General features: G+C 50.8%; 1 protein-coding gene across 12 annotated transcripts in view; it reads left to right on the top strand.

Moving 5' to 3' along the window:
• Window positions 1-12,157, top strand: part of ERI3 (ERI1 exoribonuclease family member 3) — a 128,418-nt gene that overhangs the window by 90,053 nt on the left and 26,208 nt on the right. For 11 of the 12 annotated variants that reach the window (XM_045477079.1, XM_045477073.1, XM_045477075.1 and 8 more), the window contains one exon: window positions 12,006-12,105. The exons of the other annotated variant lie outside the window; for it this stretch is intronic. In XM_045477079.1, coding sequence (XP_045333035.1) covers window positions 12,006-12,105 — 100 coding nt within the window. Of the gene's footprint in view, window positions 1-12,005; window positions 12,106-12,157 lie in introns of those variants that run through there. 12 annotated transcript variants of the gene reach the window in all.

Raw genomic sequence — 12,157 nt, 5'->3', positions numbered from 1 at the left:
TGGTACAGCACCCTAAGTTCACATTGCCTGACAGTGGTAGACCCTTGCATGGCTTCCCATTGCCTTAGGAAACAATATGAAACCCTTTATTGTGTTCTCTGAGGCCCTACATGGTCTGGCATCTCCTGCCTTCCTCATTAGCCACATGTCATATTTGCCTCCTATGCTCCAAGGATACCAGCCTTGGCTTGACTCCTTCCAAGTACTGTTGTAGTTTGCCTAAAGGCCTTAGCATGCATCATTTCCTTGACCCCAAACCTCTCCCCCTCTTAGTCCATCGGTTTCTGCTTACCTGTCCTCAGGGAACCATTCCCCAACTAGGTCGGGTTCCTCTCTCCTGTCCTGTCCTAACAGCCTACATTTCTTCTTTGAGCTCCTACTGTAGGTATAACTTAGTGATTATTTATGTTGCTGTTTATTTAATATCCGCTTTCTCTAATAGACTGTGAAGCTGTCTGAGGACAGTACTGTGTCTGTATTGCTAACGTGTGCATGTGGCCTGGCATGTAATAGGCTGTCAGTATGTTTGTCATGAGTGAGTCAGTATGATTACAAAGCCTGCTCTTCCATCGTACCACATCTAAGTGGAGTAAAGGTGGCTGTGACAAGGGCAGTACGGGGGCCAGGGTGGTGGGTGTGCCCAGACAGGAGGCTCTTTGGGCCTTGGTTCTAGAGGCTGTAGTGTTTCGGCCTTCCATCTCTTGGCTTTTCTCTTTTCCCTCCAAACATCAGAAAAGAGAAGGGCCTCTTCTGACCCTAACGGCTTTTTTATTCTCTTTCTGGGTGATCTTCCCTGTTCATGTGCCACTCGTACACATTTTTAGGACTTTCTTGTCTCAGCTCAGACCTCTGAACTGAGCTTCTGGCACACATGTCCACCTTCCCCAGGCACCCCGCCCCGCCACCGCCCCCCTTCGGTGTCCTACTAAAAGCCCACCTCGGTCTTCTTGGTGATTTCCCTCCAGACCTGGTTAGGGTTTCTGCCTCAGGGCCCTTCTTGCAAGATCTCAGCCCCCCACTGCATGTGAGTTTATGTGTTTCTTCTTCTAGCTTGGAAGCTCCTTGAAGGCAGTGGCCTAGTCTACTTGATTTGTGTGTCTCTAGAACTAGCACAGAGCTTGGCACGTGGTAGTTGCTCAATAGTAAGTGTGTGTTACATGAGCAAGCCAATGAAGATGGAGGGAGGTCTGGGGTGAAGGTTTTGAACAGCCTTTTCATTTTTCCCAGGGAGAAAGAAAGTGAAGGTGTATGTGCTGTGTACAAGCAGGCACATGCTTTCGTGTGTGTGGGGTTGGTGGTGTCACATGTTCAATAAAGGATTATATTTTAATTTGGAAAGCACTTTAGAAACTTAAAGTGCTTTGCCTAAGTGCTGACTGCTATTAGTGTCTCCTTTTTATTAGGAAAAAGGACATGATTTTTCTCTTTTATCTTCAGGCCTGTCCAACTTCTGAGAGTCAAACTTAGCAAAATGCCTGCCCCTCACTGAGGACTAGTTACATGCCAAGTTCAAAGCTTTGGACTTGAAACACAAAATTCTGCTTTGCAGACTGGTTCTGACACCCCTGAGGGGATTAGCCCTAACAGCTCAGTATCAGGAAGGGGGGTGGGAGAGACAGGGTCATTTGACATAGTTCAGGCTGCAGTCCCAGGCCCCTCCCATCTCCATATAGGTCTGGGTAGGAGGACATAACAATTTGGACCATTTGGGGGGAAAGGGGAACAACTCCAGTGGTTATCAAAAACCCACTTGTCATGCAATATGAAGGACCAGACTTCAGAGAGAGAACTGGGGAGGAAGAGACCCAGGAACCATTGGGTTTGTTCAGCTCAGGGATTTTAGGACCAAGAGGCAGAGATATCACGGCTGTTGGGCCTGGTGATGTTAAGAGCTGCCACCACAGAGGGCTAGGTCAGAGAGAGGGAATATGTGTAGCAGTAGCAAGAAGAATTCTGATCAGGAGACTATGAGGCAGGAATTTGCCTTACGCCTTAAAAGCATTGGCCTTGCTGGTTTGAAGGAAAGGAAACTCCCCTTCCCGTGGAGAAGATTTAGTGCTGTAATGACAGGAGGTCTGGAAGGCCCAGCTCAGCCTTGTCATTGGGCCTCTCTGTGTGGTCTCTATCCCAGGCTCTTTCCTGAGCATCCACAAGGCAGCACCCTGGTCTCAGTCTGGCCTCTCTGCCAGCCCTGGATGCTGAAGGCTCTGCCCATGGCTGAGGCACTGGGAGCTTTGGCCCATCCTGCTAGTGCCCTGCAGTTCCCAACTCCTATTCGGGCCCTAATCTGGGGAAGCTAGGGCGGGATGGGGTGAGGGGAGTACATTGAGCCTCTGCCTTAACTGAATTTCCATACCTCCTGTTGTTAATTATAGAGATGTAATAATGCGATTAGTGCACGATTAAAAAAAATCCCTGATATGATTACCATGGATTTAATATCACATGATATATCATTATATCGTTATGCAGTGACAGATGTAATTGAAATACACTTATTGGAGCCGGGGGTGGTGTTTCATTCAATCCCCAGCACCCCGGGGAGGAAAGGGCTGGCTAAAAAGAAGCAATGGGAGAGGAAATTGTAATGAAAACAAAGAAAACTCACAAGGTAGCTCTCACCCTGGGCAGCTGGCTGAGACCTTCAACTCTGTGACAGTGCAGGTGGAGCCCCAGAGAGGCCATCCTCTTCTGTGGGGGCTCAGGCAGCATGGCTTAGGAGCTCCTCTTGTCTGGTTCTCACCTAAGAAACCTTGGTGCCTCCACATCCCCTCTGACTCAGCAACGAAGCAAGGGCTCTGGATTACTCCACCTGGGAATAGACTCAGGCCCCTCATGAGATCCAACTGACTTGGCAGCTGTCCTCCAAATGTTGTGGACCCTGGACCTGTGGTGCAGCTCCTGCCTTTGCTGTAATGATGGTCCAGTACAGTAGAGGCGGCCGTCCTGTTGTGGGCCGTGAGCAGGAAGACTAAGCACACAGAGACCGTAATTAATCCCACTCAAGTTCTGTTGATGGAGAAAGAAGCAGCAGCAGCTCTGGGGACCCTCAAGTGTGTTGGTAGCTGGGGAACACTAATGAACTTGTAGAACTATCTGCTAGGGGTAGAGAGGATGGATTTTGTCACCTGATATGAGTGTCCATCCTTTTGCTGCTATACTTGTGCTGGCCAAGCCGTTGCTGGGCCACAGGAATGGAGGGGGAGCTATCCATAAAGCCAAAGAGCTCAGAAAAAGAGAAGGGGGGCAGAACCATCTCCTCTTCTCTCCTAAGACAGGCAGCTGAGACCCCAGTTCTAAGGTTGGCTGTGGGGGGATTGCTGGTCTGCTGGGCAAGAATAACAGTGATTCTAGAAGGAGACTGGATAGGGTCAACAGGAGTAGTAACTCTGAAAACCAGGCCTTCCTCCTTGGCAAAATGAGACCCAAAGAGATGTCTGGTTTTCCCTTCCCTCAATGGAGACCATTTAGAGAAAAAGCAGATACAGCCCCTCCCCTTAAGAATCTCCCAGCATCGTGGTAACAGTTATGTAAACAAATCTGGTGTTACAGATGCTATTCAGAGTATGGGGTGGGGGGGGGGAGTTAAAAAAGGGATGAGTCAGGGAAATCTTGGGAAAGGAAGGTACTTTGAGTTCGTGGTAAAAGAAGAGTATGTGTTCACTAGGACAAAAAGTGGGAGAAGGCAGAGGGCATTCTAGGCAGGCTGAAGGAACTGCTCAAGTCTTGGAGGCATGAAACAGCAATCCCAGGACTCAGGGGGCAGTAAAGAAGAAGAAGGAAGGGAAGCACAGTTGAACCAACATTTCTGATCTACCACAGAGATGGTAATGGCTTTCGCTGGGATTTGGGAACCCAAGAGAAGGAGCACTTTGGAGAGGAGATGTTGAAACGGGTTTTTTGTTTTTTGTTTTTTAAGTTTGAGATGAAGTACCTGAGTGAAATCCAGGTGGAAATGTCAGGTAGGCAATAGAGTATATATGTTTGATACTCAAGTAGTGGCAAAGAGTATCAAATCGGAACTTGGAGAGTTGGAAGACAAGGAAGTTGAAAAAGGCACCCAGGGAGAGTGGTTGAGTGTAGACCAAAACAGGAGGCAAAAAGCACCTGAGCGCATGCAGAGGATGGCAATACACAGAAAAGATTGCAGGGAGATTGTGAGGAAAATGGCAGGGCAGAGAGATAAGAAAACTCAAACATAACCAAAGGAGAAGGGTTTCAAAGCTGAAGCAGGCCACAGAGTAGAGGAGACAGCAAGACCCTGAAAGTGTCCCTAGGTGTGGGTGGTGTGGTGAGGACCATAGACTTTACCAGAAGCAGAGCACCGCGGTAAGGCCAGAAACCAGACTGCAAAGGGCTAAGGAGTGATGGGGGAGGTAAGTGGAGCCGAGTGAAGACAAACTTGGGAAGTTTGGTTATTATCAATAGGAGAACAGTTACCCGATGGGGATGTGGAGTGAAGGGAGGGCTTTAAAAATAATAATCTAACACTGTCATAATTTTTAAAGGGCCAGGCATTGTTTTAAACACTTTATTTAAAAAAAAAATTTTTTTTTAATGCTTTATTTATTTTTGAGAGACCGAGCACGAGTCGGGGAGGGGCAGAGAGAGAAAGAGACACACAGAATCCTAAACAGGCTCCAGGCTCTGAGCTGTCAGCAGAGAGCCTGATGTGGGGCTCGAACTCAGGAACAATGAGATCATGACCTAGGCTGAAGTCGGACACGCAACCAACTGAGCCACCCAGGCGTCCCTGTTTTAAACGCTTTACACACAATAATTCATTTAACCCTCACATCAACTCTCTTCAGTAGGAACTGTTACCTCTATTTTACAAAGAGGAACCTGAGACATAAGAAGTTGTGTGAAGTTGATGGAGAGTCAAGCATTTGCTAGAATGCTAGTGGAAAGGAACCTGCAGAGAGGGGGAGGTTAAGAATTTAGAAAGAAAGGGGATCCCAGATGGAGCAGAACTAAGCAGGTGGGAGAAAGGCGAGGTGTAAAGCACAGGTACAATATTGGTCTTAGACAGGAAATGAGGTGTCCCTTCTGTTAGAACAACATTGGCAGAGGAGCAGACGGGGAAGGATACAGATGCATGTGTAGATGAGGGGCATGTAGTTGAAAGAATTCTGTGCCACAGCTTTATTATCTTTATGAAAGAGAAGAGTAGGATTGTGGCATACCACTGAGAATTGCTCAGGTGGTCCCCACAGTGTCCACTTCCTATGCAGAAGAGTGACTTTCCAGCATCACTCAGCACAAGCACAGGTGTAGAGGGATGGAGTCATGGTTGGGTTTTTTTCAGGGAAGGTGTAGTAGGGTAAGTGGGCAAGGAGTTGAAGACTGGGGAATGAGTGGGTGGTTGAAATGATAGACCCCAGGGCCACAGGCCTGGTAGAGAAAGGATTGAGGCCAGAAGGGGATGGGCAGGCTGAGGAAAGAGCAAGAGTAAAGGGTACAAAAGCTGAAGGATAGGAGCCTGGGGTCAGAGCGGAATGTGTCTTTGTTAAGATTTCTGAGAGAGAGCAGTTCTGGGTGATAATAAGGCCCCGGGTGTGGCCATAGGGATGGATGGCTGAAATAGGTAGAGGAGGAGAAGGTCATTAGAGCACAGGAAGTTGAGAAACTGAAAGGCAAGGTTCATGGGTGGGCTATCCTGTAGATACTGAAGTTACCCAGTGTGATGATGACCTGGAATGCAGTCCCAGAGAGAGAGAGGAAGAATAGTCTCCAAGCAGCAAGAAGTTGAAGGTATTGGCAGAGTATATCCAGAAGTGAGTAGGTTTTGGTTTCCCAGTTAGTATTACTGCATAATTAATCACCCCAAAATTTAGTGACTTAACAGCAGCCATCTTATTATATCTCATGGTTTCTGTGGGTCAGGAATTCAGGAAGGGCTCAGTAAGGTGTTTCTAGCTCAGCTTCTCTCATTCATTTGTAGTTAGTCCTTGAAGCTGGCACAGGGTGTGACTGGAATAGCAGCGGCTGGCTGGCTCTTTCTTTGCCTGGTTCAGTGGCTTCTGTTTGTGGTCCCTGCATGGACTAGTTTGGGCTTCCTAGCAAGATGGCTGCCTTGGAACAGTCTGACTACTAACAGAACAGCTCAGGCTCCAGGGAAAGTGTTCCAGTGAATGAGGAGGAAGCTGCCTCAGCGTTTCTGAAATAGCCTTGAAGTCACACAGCATCACTTCTGCATTACTCTGTTAGTTAGAATAGTCACAAAAGCCTACTCTGTTTCAAAGAGAGGGACATAGACTCCCTCTGTAGATAAGAGGTATATCAAAGTCACATTGGAAGAAGAACATGTGAGATGGGAGATAGTGTTGCAGCCATCACTGAAAAATACAGTCTGCCACAATTGGTGCTAGGCTGAGCCCAGAAAAGGAGAGGAAGCAGCATCCTCAAAGTCAGTCTGCATTTTGGGTGATGGCACCAAGAATATCTGGAGATAATAATGGGAGTGGGTGCTCCTGAGTGACCTCAGGTATACCTGGGGAAAGAACGATCATCCCATTTTGTAGTGTGGGAGACTGAGGCTCAGAGAGCTTTGATAACTCCTCCAAAGTGATAGTGCTAATAACTGGCAGAACTGGGAACCAAATCCGTGTTTGTCTGACTCCTGAGCCTGACCACACTGCCTTCCTCTGAAGCCTGGGCTGCTGGATCTGCCATCCTCATGTTTACCTGTGTCCTTAGTACTTGGTTCACCAGCTATGGAAGTGTTGGCCAATTAAATAAAGAATTAGGTAGTTACGTGTGTCAGGCTTTCTCTCCCCCATCCTTCAGAGTATCACCTTTACAGCTTGATCCATTGGGTGTTTGTGGAAATGGCGGGTGATTTGATTTGGTTGCTCGTCTTGGGAAATGACCCATTGGGTTTAGGTCCACCAGGTGACGTGTCACCTACAGGTCTGGTTAAAGGTCTGCTCCTCCCCACCTCATGGGGAAGCTGGATAGGTCTGATGTGCTGGTTCTAGCTTGGAAGATCTGGGTTTTCTGGAAGTTACAGAGCAGTCTGTGCTTCTGTCTGCACTCTGAGCTGGGTTCTAACACCAACCACTGCCCTGCCCACTCAGTAGCCACCCCACCCTCAGGGCCCTCGCAGGTAGTGAATGGGTGGGCAGAGACACCCTAGCAGCCATCAATGCTTCTTCCTTCCTTTTTGAAGGATCTGATGCTGCTGCCGATGAGGGCTACTTCATCTATTAAACCCAATACACTTGTCGCAGCTGCTAAGCCCCCGTAAGCCGCCGGGCGCCGTGTTTGTGATGGGACTGACAGTGCATGGAGGAGGCTGATTATACACGATTCCATTTCGCGGGCCCAGCAATGTAATTTCACAGGGCGATCAGCGTTTGCATGTAATAGCAGGCTGTGCTGAGGTGTCAGAATATTAAAGGCGCTAATGGCAAAGCTCCCTGTTACACAGGGGGCCACCCGCCGCGCCTACAGCAGGGCTGCGCGGCAGGCCCGTCGCAGATGGCTGGCCACTAAGCTAATGGGGCAGCAGCCAAGGCGGGCAGAGCCGCGAGAGAGGAGAGCCAGCCGGGAGCAGCTCGGCACCTGCTTCCCCGCGCATGGAAATTACAGCGGCCCAGGGGAAGGGAAGTGTGTGTGCCTTCCTGGCACAGGGCTGCAATGTTGTGGTTTGGTAGACCCGGCATCTTTCACCCCAGCTCCACCTGCTTTGGATAGACTCAGGAGCTCCTCAGTCATCGTTCCATCTGCCCCACTCTTTGGCCAGGAAGCCACAGCTGGGCAGGTGCAGCTGGAGAAGTGGCACCCCAAGAATTTGGAACCAGTGTGGGAAAGGGACTTGGGCGTAGGCTGTTGGTGAGAGCTCTTATGACACATTCCTGCCCCAGCAAAGTCAGAAAGCTTCTGGGTCCTTTACCTCCACACCCTGCAGGCTGGCAGGAAAGAGGGAGGAAGTGGGGATAGGATGCAGGCGGGAGAAAGGGGATGGACGATAATTAGGCCCCTTGATTGATGCCAGTGTTGCCATTGGAACACAGAGCTGGGAAGCAGCACCTCAAGATATGGCTCTTTCTGTCCTTGTTGGCTGCCCCAGCCACACCCAAGCCCTTGCCTGTGCTCTCACCAAGCTTGCTCCTGCCGTTCTCCTTTGTCCTTGCTGTGTCTCCCGCCTGGAATGTTGTCAAACCTAACACCCCCCCCCCGCCCCCGGCTCCAGCCCTTCACTACCACTCTGTCCAGGAAGCTTTCCTAGCTGCCTTCAACCCCACACAGGCCTGCTTGTCTCCATTGTCCCTGTGGGCAACCACAGGGGACAGCCTCCCTGATCCTCCTATTCTAATGGTTCCCTAGGTCCCAGCCTTGACTTCTCAGCCAGAATCTCTGAGACACAGCCCATGTCACCTTGTTCTAAGCTGGGTTCCTGGGCAGGCTCTGTTCAGATTCATAGAGGGATGTAATCTCCCAGAGGATGTCTGGAAGGAGTCGGAAGTGGAAGGATGTGCCTAGTAACCTGAGGGGGAGTTTGGTGCCTATATGGGTATGCACACTTGATGGTTATGTATCTGATGGGGAGGGACTTAAGAAGTGAGTGCTGGGGGTGGTGGGCATGTGCGTACAGACATGGAGGGCCAGCAGGTGTGAGGATCCAGACCACACGTTGGTAGGAACACGGATTGCTGTAGGACCTGTGTTCTCTGGGTGGCTCTGTCTGTTGTCTGTGGCTGAGGGGTACCTTAGATGTAGGAGCTGGAGGGAGCTTGTGGTGCTGTGCCTGTGGGGATTCCTTGAGGCTGGTGGTCACTTCTGAAGGTTCAGCTCTGCAGGGGTGTATGGTAGTGCCTGGGGGAGACATGCCAGGGTTCTCAGCAGGGGCAGCAGGGGGAGAGCCCAGGCTGAAGGAGAGCAGTTTTAATTAACCATTTTTAATATCATTTTGGACTTTGGCTGGTATGTGAAGGCCCCGCTGGAAGCAGCATTTGTAAAAATTAAATCCCTCTTATTAGGAGCTTGGCAGACCCATGTGCACGTGCTGCCCCCCTCCCCCCCGCCCGTGCCCCCCTGAGGAAGAACTGGATGAGGCCATGTCACGGCAGCAATTGGTTATCATGCCTTATCTGGGAATAGGAAACTGTGCGCATGACACCCGCGGCCACGCTGGAGACGCCAATTCATCTCGCCCTCGCTCTGACAAGCTAGACTGCCCTTCCTGAAAGGCATCCGTCAGGCGGGACCGGGGCCTCTGCCTTGCCTGCTGCCTCTGTTTTCCTGCCTGGGCTCCAGCTTGCCCTGGTCCAGCCAGGCCCAGCCCGGCCCTCCTGGGCTCTGCCACCCACCGCCCCCCTTCCACATGTCCCAGTCTAGGGAAGATCTTGGGGAGTCATAATTATAATAATAATCTAATCACGGTGACGCGTCAGGGCAAGCATCTAATGTTATCTGAAGTGGTCTTCCCGCTTAGCTGCGATAAGACTCGGGATGACGTGCAGATAACGTTGAGCTGCCCTGTCCCCAAGCCGTGAGCAGAGCAGAGGGGCCTCAGCAGCCCGCTGCCCGCCCGCCGCTTTAAGCCGGGAAGCGGCAGCACCTGCTAATGCAAGTGTTTAATATTTGATGGGCTGGGATAAAGCAGGATCACCTTCGAATTGAATTGAGTGTCAGCCGAGAATCTATTACTGAAATTCGGGTGTGATTTGACAGCAAAGTAGACGATGTTATTCTTCACTAGTTACTGCAATCTTCTCCCCGACATCACTTAAATATTTTTTTCTTTGCTTGAGTAAACACACATTATCCTTCTTTTTTCCCCCTTCCTTCCCTTTTTCCTTTTTAGAGGGGAAAAAAACCCATCCAGCTCGCCTTCTCCAGGCTGATAGGGTAGATTGTTATTTCTTTATTTGTCCTATTAAATGGAATTTCTGATCGTTTAATCCGGCCTTTGTAAGTGATTTTAAAGTACTTGAAAGCCGGCCCGCCACTGCTCTCTGGCCCACTGCGCTCCAGCCATGGCCCTGACCACGCTCAGCAGCTCTTCCAGCTGTGCACCACCCACTGGCTGCTTTCCCTCGCTTCTGCCTGCGTTCCCCCGGCTCTGCCCTGGCTCCAAGCCAGCGTTCTCTCCCCTGTCCTTGTGCCTCACACTCAGCCCCCGATTTGTGGGTTCAGCTGTGGCGTGGGAAAACGTGGGAGGGTTGACTGGGAAGTTGAGTTGTGGCTGGTACCTCCATGTCAAGGAAAATGGCTTCGGGAGGGTGCTGAGGTTGAAGCACCCACAGGGCTGAAGCTTGGTTCCTGCAGCTGAGAAGGAAAGGTACCTGCCCTCTGCCCAGCCCCTTGGCCTTAGCACCGACTCTGTCCAGCCTCCTGACCCCGTGTTGGACCTTCCTCACCATGAGGGGGTCTGTGATGGGATGGGGACCTCTGGGCCCAGGGATGGGTGGGCACACTACAGTGCCTGTCTGACCGTGGCTGCCGTCACCTTAGTTCCATTCCACCAGTGGCCCCACCACCTAGCTTCTGGGAACTCAACCAAGCTACATTCCCAATGACCACATCCCATTTGCTTTCTTCCCCTGGGAGGAGGGCAGTCTAGGGTTCCAGGACTTCAAAGGTGAGGGATGGGTAATGTTTGAAGGGCCATCCAGCTATACAGCCCTCTGATAGAAGCCCAGGACTTTGCTTCCCATCAGAGACTCCCAACCCCCAGTGGGTACCCCCTTGTTGGGCTGAGCAGGAATTGAATTCCCACTGGGTCACTTAATAACATTCTAACCCTTGTAAGTCTCTTCTTTCTGGGCCTCAGTTTCCTCATCTGTGCTATCGAGTCAGTTGTGCCTGTAAGGGGCTGTGAGAAAAAGTGCCATCCCTGTCCTACCATGTACCACCCCCCACCACGGAGGTTGGTGCGGCCAGGTGGCGCAGAGTAGGGGACGGAGGGGGGCAATGAAGTGCTAGGGGCCTGAGCAGATCGATGCCCCCAGCACTTCCTTCCCCAACCCCAGGAAAACAATTAAGTACAGATCGATGGGTGGCCGCTTTGAATATGCATAAGTGAGCACTTGACCTTCAGCAGAGATCTGTTCCCCCAACCACACACAGTCTCTCTCTCTCTCTCTCTCTCTCTCTCTCTCTCTCTCTCTGTCACACACACACACACACACACACTCTCTTCATATGTTCCCATCACAGCTGCTTGAGACCTTACCCCTCCTCAGTTGAGCCCACACATGGAACCTAGCCTTCCATAACCTGGCCTGCCTCTCAGTCTAAAGCAATTAGACCATGGGCAGGTGGTTGGCCCCCTCTCACTTCAGTGTTGTTCCTATCTGTAGAGTGAAGTTTAGATATGTTAGTCTCCTAGGTCCTTTCTGACACCAGGCTTTATGACCAGCAATACTGTGGGGAGGGGCCCAGCAGAGTGCTGGGTAGTCTGGAAAGGCAGAATCTAATAGGGCTGCCTGGTGAAGGGGGTGCCCTGTTGACAGGATGGTCCTGATAAATTTTTTTCTTTAACCCTTTTTTTTTTTTTTTTTTTTTTTTTTGAAGGAGAGAGAGAGACAGAGAGTGAGCGGGGGAGGAGCAGACAGAGAGGGAGACACAGAATTTGAAGCAGGCTCCAGGCTCTAAGCTGTCAGCACAGAGCCCGATGTGGGGCTTGAACTCACAAACTGTGAGATCATGACCTGAGCTGAAGTCGGACACTTAACCAACTGAGCCACCCAGGTGCCCCAGGATGGTCCTGATAAAGGAGGGTCTTAGTAAATGGGAGCTGTCTAGAGGAGCCTGGCAAGGGGGCACCCAGTGGGGGTTGGGAGTCTCTGATGGGAGATACCTAGGACAAAAGGAGCTCTGAAAGAAGAAGGGGTTTTCTGGTGGGGGTCCTGGAGGAAAGGGGCCTCCATGAGGGGACTCTCATGAAGTGACATGATGAGAGTAAGCCCTTAGTGGGACGATTTGGCTGGAGGGTGGAGGTGGTAAGTATTGGGGACCAGGGCCTCTGTTAACCATTCTTGCCTCCTGTCTTCCAGGCTTACAGCTTCGCCATGGGCTGCTGGCCCAAGAATGGACTTCTAGACATGAACAAGGGCCTCAGCCTGCAACACATAGGCCGGCCCCACAGCGGCATTGGTCAGTCCCTCCACATATACCCCTGGCAGCTCAGTCAGTCCCGTGCCCGCAT

Source organism: Leopardus geoffroyi, chromosome C1 (genome assembly GCF_018350155.1).
Source record: "Leopardus geoffroyi isolate Oge1 chromosome C1, O.geoffroyi_Oge1_pat1.0, whole genome shotgun sequence".
NCBI lineage: Eukaryota > Metazoa > Chordata > Mammalia > Carnivora > Felidae > Leopardus > Leopardus geoffroyi.
Note: the sequence above shows the minus strand (reverse complement) of the source record. Positions and strands in the feature narration are given on the sequence as shown.